The 17,415-nt window shown below is 37.5% G+C and overlaps 1 protein-coding gene across 1 annotated transcript; it reads right to left on the reverse strand.

Annotated features, from left to right (window-relative positions):
* Positions 1-12,839: 12,839 nt before the first annotated feature.
* On the reverse strand, positions 12,840-14,519 carry LOC127117695 (uncharacterized). The gene has a single exon (XM_051047787.1). The coding sequence runs from the start codon at positions 14,447-14,449 to the stop codon at positions 13,292-13,294; it is 1,158 nt and encodes a 385-aa protein (XP_050903744.1). The 5' UTR covers positions 14,450-14,519; the 3' UTR covers positions 12,840-13,291.
* Between the last annotated feature and the right edge of the window lie 2,896 nt (positions 14,520-17,415).

The raw sequence follows: 17,415 nt of genomic DNA on the forward strand, positions 1-17,415 counted from the left end.
GAAAAAGGCACATAAATCACTCTTTAAACTCAAAAAAAATAAAAATCATTAATTAATTTACATAAAAGAATTATATGAACAATAAATATAGTATATAAAAATAAGAAATCTACAATTTGAACGAGTAATTATTAAAAATAAACAATTTATTTTGCTTTAAGCACATGATTTAATTGAAGAGGTCTCTGCGGTGCCATTGTTCTTGTCTTCGAAAGATTAATTTTATTCTGCTTAGCCTTTAAAATTAGGTCTACCATCATCGACGGCGCTTTGCTCCCTCCACCAATAGATCCAGACTCATTGAATTTTCTTTCCACAAACTTCGATTTCGATCTCTGTGAAAATATTCTCTAAAACTTCGATTTCAATTTCTTAACATCTGCATTCTTTTGACTATTTGCATCAGTAGTTTTGTTTTTCGGAATATGTTTCTTCTTGTGAGGCTTGATCTATCCCAACCACCCCATCAACCGAACTCCAACACTCCATTTCTGTAAAAATCTTAAAACTTCAAAAACTTCAAAAATTGAACACCATAACAAAGACCTAGTAAAAAAATAAACTTTTTTTAGAGAGTTATATTTATTGGATTAGAAAATGTGAAAACGCATACGGATTTGGGAAGCTAAAACAAGAGACAAGAAAAGAAACAATCACTAATTAAAAATCAAAATTTTATGAAGAATGAAAGCATTAGTATATATCAAATTTCCATCGATCTCTATGTCAAAAACACTATGTGGATTACACCCTCCAAAAGAGTATCCTTCAAAATATTGAAAAATATTAATTGATATGTATGAAAGATTATTTAGGAAGAAGACTCATAAATAAACTTGATTGATGATTGATGATGATTTTGAGTTGTGATTAATTTATCATGAGAAAAAGCTTGATAGATTATGTTCTGAACCAATTTGATCAGAAAGAATGCAATTGTTGCAAAGGAAAGTAGAATTTTAACTATGTAAGAAGTCATTTGAATATTTATAATATAAAAAATTAAATTTTTTAATAAAATTTAAGGGAATAGATCAATTAGGTTAACGGAAACATTTTAAGAAACTATAATGTACCTTTTTTAATTAAGTAACCAAAACGAATTAATAAATTAAATTAAAAATTCAAAAAATAAATTAAGCCAAAATTATATTTTGAGAGAGAATAATTGATCTAAAGCTAGATAGAGGAAAAATCACAAAGCTATCGATTTCCCAAAGTCACCCAATCTCACCCTAAACTAATAGGGATTCTAATTTTTCTCTTTTCAAGTTTTATTTACTAACATCTAGACTAAAACTAAATGTCTTAGTTTTTTTTTTGTGTGTACAAGATATTTTAAAACCGATTAATAAAATTCAATTAATATATAAATAATTTTTATATTGTTAGCAAATCATAATCATAACTGTTAAATTTTTATTTATGTTTGATTTTTTCTTTAGTCTTATCTAAAGTATCATTTATGAATGATTGTGACCATAAAATATCAGTGACATGCAATACCAAATGTTTCAGAATGATTTGACTTAAACCAAATTGGCGCCACCATATTGGGTTGATAAACTGAACTCCTACATTGTTATCCTACATAATTGAAATAGGGTCGAAGGGGTTCGGTTTCATGAGTTATCAACCCAATCTGGTGGCTCGCCAATTTGGTTTAAGTCAATTCGTTCGAAACCTTTGGTCTCGCATGTCACTGATATTGTATGGTCTGGTCGATCATTAAATGCCGATGATCACAAAGCTTGTCTTTGTTTATGTAAATCTACTCACCGTTATGAACTTCCGATGTTCAAATTTCAACAATCTTTTTTGACAACAATTGATCGACGAATGATGGTCTTCTTACTAGAGTCATTCTTTCCCTAGTGACCAATTTCTCCAGAACATGGTTGACGCTCTATCCACCCTCGCCGGCGACATACCACCTCCGCCACTGTCTGTTAATGCTGGTCCAAGCCCATCAAGTCGATGAAGCCCCCAAAAAGGTATATGTCACTAATTTCATTTCCTCTTTTTCTGTGGATGCAAAAAAACTGTCAGTTTCTGTTATCAGGGTCGAAAGAGGGCCATTCCCTCATCTGAGCCATCTCTAGCCAAGCCTTCGAAGAAACAATAAGCGCCTTCGACTCCTACTTCACAGGTATTATGCCTCAATATCATTCAAATTTACCTTAGTAACTTCCATTACCTTTTCACTCATCTTGAAATTCAGGTACCTGAAGAAGTACCTTTAATGGAAAATGAGGAGTCCGAAGGTAGTGTGCACTCGCACATTTTTCCCACGTCGAAGGCACCACCCAGAACGCCCCCTACTCCTATCCGACGGAAAAAGGCTTAGGCCAAAAAGGCTCCATCGAAGGTGGCTCCTTCGACTTCGACCCCAACAATCCAAGATGACCTTGAGGAAGATTTCACTCCTCGTGATTCAGAGAGGACTTCTACCGTTTATCCATCCCCGATGGCTCTTCAGGTATTCATCCATCTTTACCTCTACCAACCATGGGTTTCTTCTCGTTGTGAGTTCTAATACTTCTATCTTTCAGGAACCTGTGGCCTCTCCAATTCGGTCGAAACTGTGGTCGAAGATAAGACCGACCATCCTTCTGTCGACAATATCTTGAGTCCCTAACGACAAATTGAGTTTCAAAGTGCCTCACCAGCGGCTCAATAAAATCCCGTCTCCCCACCAACTCTAAATCCGTGATCAATGCATTTTGATACATATTCTTATACTATTCTACTTAGAAAACTCAATAGTTTATTCTATTATTTTTACTATTTTAGTGTGTTTTTATATTTAAGTTTATTTTTGGTTTTATTTTATTTTCGTACTTTACCTTTAAGCATAAATAGTTATTTGATACCTTGTTACTATACAGAATATAACTTGAGCTACGAGGATCGGATTGATGCGTTCTAATATGCGTTGGAAAGCTGAGAGGATAAGCTAAACGTTTTATGTTGAAGTCAGAAGCTGATTAGGAGTGAAGAAGAGTCGAATAGTTCGTTTTATTTCCAGACTTAAGAAGATACTTAGTTTTTGGGCCGATTTTGTATTTTTTCGGGTCGGTAGCTGTTAGGCCCAAATTCCCTTGCTCTATTTAAATAACTTAGTAGTTTTAGGATTGGGGGGATTCATAATTCATTAAATAGAGAATAGGGTATATGAATACCATGTAGAGCTAATTCTCAAAGAGTTGATCTATTGTATTCGAATTCCACTTATAGGTTTTTATTAATTTCAGTTTAATTTCGATTTCTTTTCAATTCTTCCTATAAACTCGTTTGCTTAATTTGATTACTTTCTTTGTCACCCAACAATCTTTCTGGTGGTGGTGGGTTCTCCCCCATTATTTCAATCTCTCTCTCCGAACCTGAATCTGAACCTGAATGAATGGAAAGTTGTTCTTCTTATTCCAGTCTTGCTAATCTAGCTTGTCTGAGCCTTGCACGCAAAGTCCTCTCGATTTCTACGTCAAAAGGAAAATCAGTTGAGGCCTTACCTCACATACAAATATCAGACACAAATTAGTTGATAATGATCTAAATAAATGACTAAAAGAACAGAGAATAAAATTTAGTTGCAGAGCAACAAAATTTCAATTGAACTAAATTTAAACTTTATATTTGGCAGTCTCCGACAACGACGTCAAAAACTTGATCGGTAAAATAGAAAGTGTACTATTTTGCCAATGTAGTAATAATAGGGAAGTTCCCCAAGTATCGATCTTGAAGACTGTGCAATAATATTTGTTTAAATCGTGATTCATTTAAACAAAAATATGAGTTTTTAAGTTTGGAATAAATCTGCACTATAATTGAATTAAGCAGAATACAAAATATAACTTTTACACAAATATGAAAATTGTACCAGGATACGTTGTGTGATTGTTTCCTGCAATGACCTTGAATGCAAATCTCCTCAACTAGTTCAAATATTCAATTACCAGATCTTAAAATTGTTTCCCCCTAAAACCTTAGAGGGAAACCTTTGATCTTTCATTCTAATGCCTAAGTCCATAGGGAATTATGATGAAACCAAACTTTTTGAAATGACAAGATATATCTAGTAACCATAGGGTATCCCTAGTCCTATGTGATATCTACTACAGTTTACTTGTGCAAAAACCTTAACAATTGCAATCCCACACATTGTTAACCATATAACAATCCTTATTTTAATGATAACGAAAACATTAAACACATTGCACAGTTAAATTGAATAACAAACATAACATTGAGGGAATTAAGAATTCAAAGTCATTACATGATCAAATCAGGGACACCGCCTGGAATTGGGGGGTTTAGCCGCTCATATTATTCAAAGAAAATACAATATTCAAATTAGACATTACAAGAAATAGGGATTTCGTTGATCTTCAATCGCATTCGCTCCTAAAAGACCTCCGTTCTCCGAAACTCTTGATCGTACTAATCTTTGTCGTGCAAAAAGTCCCCCTTCTTTTCCTAAAAGTACCCTAAATAGTCACTGATCAATTAATCGATGTAGCAAATACCCAAAACACCCTCCGGGGTCAGCAATTCTAAAAATCCACTAAAATTAGAAGATGAGGCGTCCAAGCCAACACGGGTCGTGTCAGGCAACACGGTCGTCCGTGTTGGCTTACTGTTTCTGGTTTTCAAAACGCCAATGCCAGACTTGCTGGCACGGGCACCCGTGTCAGCCCACTGTTTTTCTCTTTAACCTCTTCTTTTAGCCTTCCCCTGACACGGGCCATGTCAGGCGACACGGGTGGCCATGTTAGGGCCACTGTATCTTAAAAAATCCTTCCCCGTGAGTCCAGAACGCCCGATTCCCTTGACGAGTCTTTAGGCATTCTTGCTTGCACCTGAAAACCAACAGAACTACCAAAAGAAATCATAAAATGTAGTACATTGACATAAACCAAAGATAATAACCAAACGCGAATGGAAATGTGAACATACAATTTACTTGACAAAATAATAAAAAGGTAAGACAAAGTGGTATCGACTTCGTGAATTCATGCCGAATAAGTGTCAAAAAACTAGTAGAATTGGTGACCGATCACAACCCCAAACTTATCTCATTGCCTGTCCTCAAGTGATGCTCGGGACAACAGGACAATCACCCCTAAATTCTTCCAATTCACTTACCACAATACTGCCGTGATCTTTCGTGACCCCCTTTCCACTTTTCGTTCACTATTTTCTTCTTCCCCGACTTTCAACGTTCCGCCACACTTTCACATTGAAGCACCTCTTCACCTGTAGCTTTTCACACTCACAAAATCTCTCAGGGTTAAAGTGTTTACACTCAAAAGTCAGAGCATGCAGAGTCAACTCATAAGTTTGAATAACATCTATCTTCATTTCAAATACACACCACACACACTATTCGAGAGCTTTTAAGGTTGTAACGGGGCTTAGGTACAAGGTGGAAAAAAAAAACAAAAGGGAGAAACTAGTGGCTTAGACTCAGAGTCCGTGTTGTCATTGTCATCACTGTGGTCAACTGTTCACCTTAGAGATTTTTGGACACCGTTCTTGTTAGGATTCAATAGTTTTTTTACTCACATGGTTCTTTGAGCATGCTTTTTGTCAAACTAACTCCTCCTCTAGATAAGTGTTTTATTCTACTTCTCATTTTTTTTCTCTTTTTTTTTTCTTGAAGTTTTTCACAATTTTTTTTCTATCCACACTTATCAAGTTCTTACCGGTGTCCCAACCCCAAACTTAGAATTTTTTCACAGATCAACAATCTACAACACTTATCTGAGCAGGGTAAGGGAGTGTTTGGGCTTACAGTTATTTACAACGGTTCATAACAAACAGAAGGGGAATATCGCTTGAAATGGGTAAACGAAGGGTAATATTGAATGGTTGGCTGGAAAGGCTCGGGGTTAAAAACAAAGAAGTGCCTCAATGTGTATATGTGTGTATTGAAATTCCAATATCTACTTACGCAAACTCAGAGTGTCAGAGACATACATGAAAAACTCTCATGATGATAAGTGTTTGTATTTTTATGATCCTCACCATGTTTGGTATAGATTACAGGTTCCAAGATACCTCTAGTGTGATGTAGCTTCGTCTTCATCTCGGGTGCAAAGTATTCTTGTGTCAGTCTAGTGACGGAAAGTCGCGTCCGATCATTCACTTCAGCAGTACCAACTTTAGGAGGTTTCCTATGTCGATTATATATTCGCCGTCGGAAGAACAACCTTCGACTGCGATATATGATATTTTTTCTTTCTTATGATATCGACCCGTCTTAGTCTAATCAGCTTTTAGGCATTTGATGCATTGAACTCTGTCAGCCAATTGAGCCATATCTCTAAGATACTGAGTATCCAACTTTTTCCTTATAGAATAATCTAAACCCCCGACAGCTATCTCGATTAACTCATGCTCAGGGACTTGAGTAAAGCATCGCGCTTTCAACAGTCTAAACCTGTTTAGGTACTGATCAACCGACTCAACAACTTTTCGTTTAACCCTAGCTAGTTCTTTGAGGCTAATCTTTGACTGCCCAATATAAAATTTTTCATGGAACAATCTCTCCAATTGTGTCCACGTTTGAATCGACTGTGGGGGTAGCATTGTGAACCACGTAAATGATTTTTTCGTAAGAGAAGTTGGGAAATATTTTAACTTCAAATCTTCATTGTTCTCTATGTCGCCGGCCTCAGTCTGATACCTGGCCATATGTTCGACGATGGATTCCTCCGTATCCCCAACGAACTTGGTAAATTTTGGGACTTTCCATCCCCTAGGCAGTTCTGTCTGTAAGACAAAATCTGACAAGGATGAAGAGTAAGTCGGCCGCTGCAAGCATTGGCTTATTTCGTTTCGTACTATGATCCGTTCGACGATAGCCTCTAGGTTTTGCTCTCCAAGGGCTGCCTCGTGTCGAATTTATCTGACCATCTGGTCGGGATCCTGGTTTCGGTTAACCATTACCACGGGGGGCCTTTGTGCCACCCTTGGGATCTGTTCGAACTCCTGATATTCTTGTTCGACAGTATCATCCGTCATTTCCTCTTGTCGGACCGGGATTTCCGGTCGAGGAGGAGGCATAGGATTTCGACGGGCCGAAGCCCTTGGGCCCCCAAAAAGTCCCATATCCTTGTCATTTGGATTGTCAATTGCTGGTAACTTTGCGTCAAATCTTGGATAAAACGCCTCAAGATGGTACCCATTTGCTGAGTTAGTATATGTACTATTTCATGGTTACTCTCGTCCATCTACTGTTTCATAATGACGACAGAACTTGACGTAAAAGTTGGGATCAACTTGGACGTCAGTCCAAAACCTGGGGAAGGTGAGTGATGCTGTGATTGAATGGCTAAAACAAAGTAACATACTAATACAAGAGGTGGAGAATCCCAAAATAAAACCAAGACCGAGATCATGGCATGAATATAGGAAAATGAGGACTGAACAGGCGATCGTATATTTCAACGAGTTGCTGAGAAAAATAACTGCATTGAATATGGAATGTGAGTTTGACGAAGTTTCAACTCGAATTCCTAGTTTAGAACACTTCTCTAAGGGAAATATTATGTGTTTTAAGTCTATAGACGAGGCTTCAGATGAACTGTTACAAGCATTGCAAGATGATAACTGTTCTATAGTTGGATTGTTCGGTAGGCACCGTTCTGGTAAAACTGACAGAAGAAAGCGAGTTTTTTTGTAACTTCTGTATTTTCATTAGAGTACATTCTTGGTCTTTATACAGACTCAGAAACTTCAGCTATTCTAGGAAACATAATAATTAGTAAATACTATTAATTTGGCCACTATCTCTTGACCTATCAAACTACAACAGACTCTTAATCTCTCCACTATCTTATTAATAAAACTCATTAACTATAACATTAAAGTTTATTCAACAAAATTCCTCTGTAAACTTAAATGTTTCTTCTATTCATCATGCCTATCAATTTCTTGCCTCTGTCGAAGATTTCTTTTGATAGTGGTTTTGTGAAAATGTCTGCTGCTTGGTCCTTACTTGCTACATGCTTCAATTCGACATTTCCTTCCTTCACGTGTTCTCGAATGAAGTGGAAGCGAACATCAATGTGTTTGCTCCTTTCATGGTTTACTGGATTCTTTGCTAACTCAATTGCTGACCTGTTGTCAACTTGTATTATTGTTGCACCTTTCTGTTCTAGCTCCATTTTACTCATCAATCTTCTGAGCCATATTGCATGACAAACGCACCAGGATGCTGCTACATATTCTGCTTCACATGTCGAAAGTGTTACTATTGGCTGCTTTTTAGAAAGCCAAGTAAATGCAGTATTTCCCATGAAAAACACATATCCAGAAGTGCTTTTTCGATCGTCTATGTCTCCGCACCAATCACTGTCAGAGTAACCAACCAACTTGTATTTGTCTGAATTCGAGTAGAACATCCCAAGTGACAATATTCCTTGGATGTACCTCAGAATTCGCTTCAATGCTTTCCAATGTGTGTAAACTGGCTCCTCCATGAATCGACTTACAATGCCTACACTTAATGAGATATCTGGTCTTGTACATGTGAGATAGCGAAGACTTCCTACCAAACTTCGATATTTTCCTGCTTCGACACGTTCTCCTCCATCAAATTTCAACAACTTTGTTCCTGGTTCCATTGGCGTCGAAGCCGGATTACAGCTTTCCATCTTATATCTTTTCAAGATTTCTTTTGCATATTTTTCTTGTGAGATGAAGATTCCTGTTTCTTCTTGTCGAACCTCCAGACCAAGAAAGGATCTCATCAGGCCTAAGTCTGTCATCTCGAATTCACGTGTCATTGTGCTTTTGAATTCTTCTATCATCTGATCATTACTGCCCAGAAAAATAAGATCATCGACATAGAGAGCAACAAGTAATGCATTCCTTCCATTTTTCTTCACATAGAGGGCATGTTCGTACGAACATTGCTCGAACCCGTTCTCCTTGAAGTATGTGTCGATACGTGTGTTCCATGCCCGCGGTGCTTGCTTCAGCCCATATAGCGCTTTCTTCAATTTTAGTACCTTATTCTCTTCTCCAGCTTTCATGTACCCGAGTGGTTGTTCAAAATAGACTTCTTCTTCTAGTACACCATTCAGAAAAGCTGTTTTGACATCCATTTGAAATATTGGCCATTTGAATTGAGCAGCTTGAGATATGAGTAATCGAATTGTCTCAATTCTTGCAACAGGTGCAAATATTCGTCATAATCAATGCTTTCTGTTTGTATCCCTTCGCAACAAGTCTCGCTTTGTATCGTTCTATTTCTCCTTGAGCGTTCATCTTTTTCTTGAATACCCACTTTACACCAATGGGTTGACTACCTTTTGGCAATTCAACTAGCTCCCAAGTGTTGTTGTGGATAATCGCCCTCATCTCTTCGTCCATGGCACTTTTCCACTTCTTGTCTCGTACTGCTTCTTCAAAACTGATGTTTTCAGCATCTGCCAAGAGACATACAAGGTGCACTTCACTTGTCGAATCATACAGATCTTGCAAACTTCGCATTCTGGGTTGTGTAGGTTCATCTTCATTGTCAGAATCTTCAAGTTTTGTTGAAATGTTTGGTGGTACAGCGACAAATGATTCTTCAACTTCGACGATAGCTTCTGTCGAACTGTTCCAGTCCCACTTACTTGCTTCGTTTATTCGAACGTCTCTACTCACTATCACCTTCTTTCTTATGGGATCAAATAGCTTGTACCCTTTTGTTTTCTCATTATACCCAATGAGTATGTATTTCTGACTTTTGTCTTCAAGTTTCGTTCTTCGTTGATCTGGTACGTGTGCATAAGCCACACTTCCAAATACTTTGAGATGAGAAACTGTTGGCTTCCGTCCGCTCCACGGTTCTTGTGGTGTTTGATCTTCTAACTTCGAATGTGGACATCGATTTTGAACACAAATGGCACATTGTACAGCTTCTGCCCAAAATTCCTTTGGCATGTTCTTGCTTTTAAGCATTGAACAAACCATGTCAAGGACTGTTCGATTCTTTCTTTCAGTCACCCCATTTTGTTGAGGTGAGTATGCTGCAGTTAGAAATCTCCTTATACCCTGCTCTTCACAATACTTCATAAAGGCTGTCGAAGTATACTCACCACCTCTATCAGATCGAACTGCTTTAATGTGTCTGTCGGTTTCCTTCTCCACCATTACTTTGAACCTTTTGAACACCTCGAATGCTTCAGACTTTTCTTTCAAGAAATAAACCCATGTCTTCCGTGAGTAATCGTCGACAAAGGAAATAAAGTATCTTTTGCTACTGAAAGATTCTGGCGTGATTGACCCACATATGTCGGTGTGAATCAATTCAAGGATATGCTTAGCTTGATATTCTGCCTTCTTTTGAAATGAAGTTCTTGTTTGTTTGCTAAGCACACATTCTTCACAGAACTTTCCTTCATAATCCATATCTGGTAGTCCATGCACCATGTTCTTTTTCGCCAACCTTTTTAAACCAGCATGATGTAGATGACCAAAGCGTAGATGCCATAGTGACGCTTTGTCTTCGACATTTACTTGTAAACTTTTTTCTCGAACGTTTATCAGATTCAGTTTGTACATTCGATTTCTCTCCATTTCGACACGAGCAATCAGATGTCCCAGCTTGTCCTTCAAATGCAGTATCCGTTCTTTCATAAGTATCGAATAACCTTTTTCTGTAAGTTGTCCCAAACTCAAGATGTTGGTCTTAAGATTTGGTACATAATAAACATCTTGAATTGATCCAATCAACCCATCCTTCTGCAAGTAACAGATCGTTCCCTTGCCTTCGACCTTCACTTTCGATGCATCTCCGAAAGACACATTGCCATCTTCAATCTTTCTCATTTCTTTAAACAAGTGTTTGTGACCACACATGTGGTTACTTGCTCCTGAGTCAAGATGCCAAACATTGTCATTTGAGTTGATCTCATTTTGAGCCATCAAGAGAAAACCTTCATTTGCTTCAGCTTTCAAAGTTAGATTGGTTGTTTCTTCTACCTTCTTTTCGATTCGACAATCTTTTGCAAGATGTCCCACTTTATCACAGTTATAGCATTTGAATGAGTTGCAATCCTTCGCATAATGACCATACTTCCCACACTTGTAGCATTCAAAGTTGGAATGGTTCGACCTACCACCTCTTTGACCACGTCCTCTGCCACGCCAATTTTGCTGGCTCGACTGTCCTCTCTCGAAGTTGCTGCCTCTACCACTTCGACCACTGTCACGTCCTCCACGACCACGTCCTCTTCCTCGAAAATTTTGAGAAAAGAGTACCTTTTCGTCTTTGATTTTCTCCTTGGTTTGATTTGCGTCCTCTACTCCTTCTTCCTTCTTTTTCATCTTACGTTGTTCGTGTGCTTCGAGGGAACCAACGAGCTCTTCGACTGAGAGCTTCGAAAGGTCCTTCGACTCTTCTATTGCACACACAATATTCTCAAATTTATCTGTTAAAGATCTCAAAATCTTTTCAACAACTCGTGCATCAGTTACTGTTTCGCCATTTCTGATGAGTTGGTTCACTACCTTTTGTACACGCGTGATGTAGTCAGATACATTTTCTGACTCCTTCATTTGCATCCTCTCCAATTCGCCACGAAGTGTTTGGAGTCGAACTTGCTTTATTCGATCCGCTCCTTTGAACACTTTCTCTAGCGTGTCCCACGCTTCTTTCGACGTAGTCGAACCGACAATCTTTTCGAAGCCTAATTCATCAACAACCCTAAACAGCATGTATAGTGCCATTTTGTCCTTCGATCGCGTCTCTTTCAACGCCTTATTTTGAGCTGACGTATATCCCACAATATCTGTTGGTTCTTCAAACCCATCTTTGGTCACCTCCCACGCGTCTAGAGATCCGAGAAGAGCTTTCATTTGGATACTCCAGTTTTCGTAATTTAACTTTGTTAGCCGTGACAACGACATTTGATTCATCATATTTGCCATTAGCTCTGATGCCAATTTGACAGAAGAAAGCGAGTTTTTTTGTAACTTCTGTATTTTCATTAGAGTACATTCTTGGTCTTTATACAGACTCAGAAACTTCAGCTATTCTAGGAAACATAATTAGTAAATACTATTAATTTGGCCACTATCTCTTGACCTATCAAACTACAACAGACTCTTAATCTCTCCACTATCTTATTAATAAAACTCATTCACTATAACATTAAAGTTTATTCAACAAAAACTGCATTGGTGAAAGAAATGGGTGAGAAAGTTAAATATTTAAACATTTTTTCAGAGGTTTTATTTGCCACTGCGACCCAATACCCGAATATCAGAAGAATGCAAGATGAAATTGCTGATTCATTGAATATGAAGTTTGATAGGAAGAGTGAAACTGGAAGAGCGAGAAAAGGAACTGCATTGGTGAAAGCAATGGCGCAGATGCATGAGTTGAATAAGAGTATTTATTTTGCAAATCAGGTAACCTGAAAAATAATCAATATAAAACTCAATAGAAAATATTTCCTGCAACAAAAAAAGGTTCTAACAGATATATAAAATCGAAGGTAATCATGCATTGAATTATAATGCATGTTTCGTGATCTAGTAAGAAATGGAATAAATTAGAGAAAAGGAATGCAAGCTAGGTGAGTGGTGACTGTGATGTGATTAGCATCACTTACAAAGAGTAATTTAAATGAATGAATTTTAGGCCCACTTACTTAAAAGATGTACACTACTACAGTCACAGTATAAAGAATCTGCCAAAGCACATATTTACTAATGTCCTGTCTAGTGTATGCGTTTGTGTTTAAAAGCAAACTTGCCTCAAAAATTAAAATGAGAAAACCATGATAATTCTATTAGGATGAATGGAAGTCTAATTGTTGAAGGGGGTAACATAACAATAGAATTTAATAAACCAGCATTCTTTGGATAGAACTGTAAAACCAAAAGTTGATTATTAGGCATCAAGTGAAAGGGCTATAAAAAAGCTTCTGTCTTGAAGTACAATCAACAAATGAAATCATGTTTTCAGAATTCAATTACGTTTATACTATCATAACAACTTTATAGAGATGTGAAGAAAACTGAGTTCTAATACAGAAATCTGTGTCTTGCGAATTCCATCTTGTAAAATCTCTTCCCTTCCTCTTCTTTTCAAGATTTTGTTTCTACATGTTAACAGTCAACTCTTTTTACTTCATCATGGGATCGGATCGTTCCCATACTGTCTCTCTCTGCCGAGGTTTCTGTAATCTTTGAAGTTCAAGCTTGATGCTTGCAATGTCTCTTGGTTGGTTGGTGTTAATAATCAAATATATTGAAAATTGTTTCTATTTGGATTTCAGCAACTTCTTCAACTAGGGAGGAGTTTGCTCAGTCTCTCATCTTTACACCGCCTTTGATCTCCAACCATGGACTCAAAAGTATCCAAAAGATTATTCAAACCCTTGTGATCCTCCCCAACTGCCTTCAAAGCAAACACAATGCTCTCAATGGTGGACAAATAACCAGCTTTAGGCTGATTCCTCACATCACCATATAAGCTCATTTCACTCACTTCCAACTTCAAATGCGGCAAAATGTTGAGCCAAGGATTTTCACTATAAATCCTCTTAGCCTTAGCCCAAGTTCCATCAAGAACAATCAAGTTCTTCACCTCAAAACCAACAGAATCTAAGTCACTAACACTAACAGCATTATCAGAAGGAAAAAGTAGAACTGATCCAGGACACACCTCAAGCTCAAATTCCTCATATTCTTCCACACTTTCTTCCCTATTCAATAGCTTCTTTTGCAACTTCTTCACCAAAAACCCTTTTGAGAGTGCTTCACATGCTTCAGGAGAAGACAAAATATTGTCAAAGCTTAACTCAATAGATTTACATTGCTGCATCCAAATATGAGACAGAGATGAAATTGCACCATATTTGCCAATGGTAACAGTAATAGCAGGTTCTCCATAACCACTAGTTGTATCATCACAAAGCTTAACTTCATCATTCACCTCTACACAAGCACTCACTTGATTCACAGTTTCAACATCATTTGTCAAACCATCGCTATCAGTATCAATCAAGTTAGAATTTTTATCACCAAACAAATCATGGGCCTCTTCAATTTCATGTGAAAACAAACTGTTAGACACATTTCCAACAGAAATTGAATTGGAATTTAAAAGTTGAATAAGGAAGCGAGATTGAAAGTTAACATCAGAAACAGTTGAAACAGTGAGATTGTTGAGTCCCAATATAGCGATTCTGACAGAATTAAGTGGGTGGTTAGACTCAAGAGCGTGCTGAAGAATGGTTACATGGACGGAATTAGGGATCGGAGGGGTAAGGATTCGAGAGCAGAGACAAGTTCGGGTGGGTTTGGAACATGAAGGGCAAATGGGTCTTTTGGATTTACCCTGCGACATTGATGCAAAAGTTTTGAGGGATAGTCGTAGAAGAAGGTTGTGTGTGTGAAAAGGGTTAAAATTGAATTGGGTGTGAGTGAGAGAAAACGCCATTATTACTTTGGGAGGGAACTCAAAACCCTAATTATGGTAAGGAAAAGAATGCGGAGCTACGATGTCGTTTTAACTAAAAATTAATCTCTTAATTTCATTGAAAAATAAAGAAGTAAGAAATAAATAACTTCTAGAAGACTCGCGCATCCGCAATAGTAGGTTAAATTACATAAAGATTTAAATCTCAAGAATATACAAGTTTTTCAAATTATACATAAAAATAATTATCTTTTCAATTTATTTAGCAAACTTATCATAATCAAGAGGAGACGTTAACCCTTATGACGCATGTATTAGATTTTTATACATGCACCATAGCAATTCGCGTTCACATGCAAATGTAGGAGCATTCTTCATTGTAATTAGCGCATGCATGCAAATGTAGGAGTATGTGTCACTACAACTGACGCATGCATGTAAAAACAAATAAAGGAGTAGCCACACGCAGTGGTGCATGCATGTAAAAAAGATAAACAATGGCATATGCTTCTACAATTGCATGCATGCGCCATGATGAATGACACTTATGTGTAACTAATCAAAGCATGTGCCATAAGGGTTGACGTCCTCCTTTTGTCGTCCAAATGAAACAAGATTAGTTTGGTAAATAAATTGAAAACGTGATTATTTTTAGTATATAATTTAGAAAATATGATTATTTTAAAAAAAATTCAAGAGATTAGAATTGATAATAATAATAATAATAATAATAATAATAATAATAATAATAATAATAATAATCTAGATTGAGAATCATAATGTGATTTTTTTTTCAAAATAATCATTTATTTCAAAAAAAATAAAAAATAATCAATTATTCAAAAAAATTACCAAAATAATCGTGGTTTGAAGAGGATGCGCCAGATGAATTGGCACATCCCCAATGCATGAAGAGGAGGCGACAATAGCATTGACGCATGCATTGGGCTCCTCATGAGGAGACGCCAATGCTAGTGGTGCCTACATTGGGCCCCACGAGGAGGAACCAATGCTAGTGGTGCCTGTGTGTGTTCGGTAATGTGGGCGCCAATTCATCTGGCGCCTGCTTGCATATCATTGTGGACGCCAATCCCTCAGGCGCCCACGTGTGTTTTGTTCCGTCTCTATAAATACCACGCCTTGGATACAATATTTTTCACTCTAACTCATCTCCTCATATCATAATCTGTCTACTTCAACCACCATCAATTTCAATTTCCTCTGTTTCAACAATGTCTACATACATTCAAAAACAAAATGCTGCTGTAATATTTTTCGCCGTTCCGGCTCCTATACAGATTCGACTTTGGAATACAGATACGTTTGAACGTCTTAATCCGACGTTGTACAGTTGGTTAGAGGGAGAAATTGGAGAGGGTGAACAGATTAGAAGAATACAATGGCTTGTGTCCACGTTCAACCTTTAGTTCAGTCAAAGACCGTAACCACGTGTGTGTTTGCTTTGGCAACTTCATGTCGGATGAATTTCATTGAAGCATCACTGAACAACTGTCCAAATTGCAACACTGAACTCCATTTTGAGCGTCTGGTTTCAAACAACGCCTTTAGCCTGAAATATATAGCCTGCACCAAAGCGGTTATTGGTAGGTTATGGATGCCTTTGAAGACAAAGTTCATTGATTCCACAAGTGTCATACGGTGAACTGACTTTAATGTGTTTTTTAATCGCAATGTCGCGGTTAGCAAGAGTCGCCACCGACTTTTCTTTTATCCAATAAGGAAAGGTGGAAAAGAACAGGAAAGACCTTAATTTAGATTCTTAGGTTCGGGAGGTACATTATACAAAGGGAAGGTGTTAGCACCCTTTGTATCTATGGTTATCCATGGGCTCTTAATTGCTCAATCATTTATGTCTTTCTCGTTTGAACAAGTGTTTGAAAAATGTGTAGAAAATGTTTTGAAAAGGAGAATTTAACTTTGTAATGATTCTTGTATGAATGTATACAAAGTGGTTATCTCGTTTAGTTTTGAAAGTTGTTTAGAAAAATATAACTCGGCAATGACTCTAGTACGAATGTATGCCAAGTGGTGATTTTCTAAACAAAGGATGTTTTGAAATGTGTGAGGTGTGAAAAATATTTTAGGTTATGAACAAGCAATTAAGAGTTATACCTATCCGAGGTCTTCACGGGCATTTCCTATCCTTATGAGGGTAAAACTGTCCTTACTATTGAGAAGTAAGTAGTTTTATCCTTTGGATGTAAAAAGGTCATCGTAGGGTCATCGATTGGTCATTGAAGGCAACAGTTGGGAGGATACCTTAGCATTCGAAGGGACTATCATCATTTAACCGTAGGCTACACCGAAGGGTCATCGAGGGACAAAGGCAACGTTCGAGGGACTATGATGATTTAACCGAAGGGTCTTTGCTAAGTGTATCCCCATATTCGCGGGACATGACCGTAATACCGTAATCGTAGGGTAACAAAGAGAGGTCCGAGATCATTCATTTAAAGGCAAAGTTTTACAATTAATTAGGTAGCCGTAATCAAGTAGGTAATTAGGTCCATATTAAAATCAATACATTAAGAACAATTAAGCCATTAGGGTGGATCTTCGCCATAAAAGTAATACATTAAAATCAATTGAGTAATTCAGGGTGAATCTCCATAAGGGTACCCCACGAATAAAGTGGGGTACCTAACAAGCAATCCTTTCCTGGGGTATGTGAACCTTTATAAAACTCAACAAAACATGTCAGAACACCAAATCAGGGTGCAATCGAGGATTACACCCCAAGGAAAAAAAAAAGATCACAACAGTAAATAAGGTCGGATAAATGATGCATGATAAAACATGAGTGAAAAATCAGAACAGAAGAGTCAGCTACTGTCACGTTCGCTCCTGCCTCGCCTAGCGAAGGCTTCGCGAATACTCGCTGCATGCTCGCTTAGCGATGTGCTAGCGAGCGGCTGCGGATTCTGGTTTTGATATCAGCACAATTTCAACCAATTTCATGCCTTATG

The sequence above is a fragment of the Lathyrus oleraceus genome, chromosome 2, assembly GCF_024323335.1.
Source record: "Lathyrus oleraceus cultivar Zhongwan6 chromosome 2, CAAS_Psat_ZW6_1.0, whole genome shotgun sequence".
NCBI classification, from domain to species: domain Eukaryota; kingdom Viridiplantae; phylum Streptophyta; class Magnoliopsida; order Fabales; family Fabaceae; genus Lathyrus; species Lathyrus oleraceus.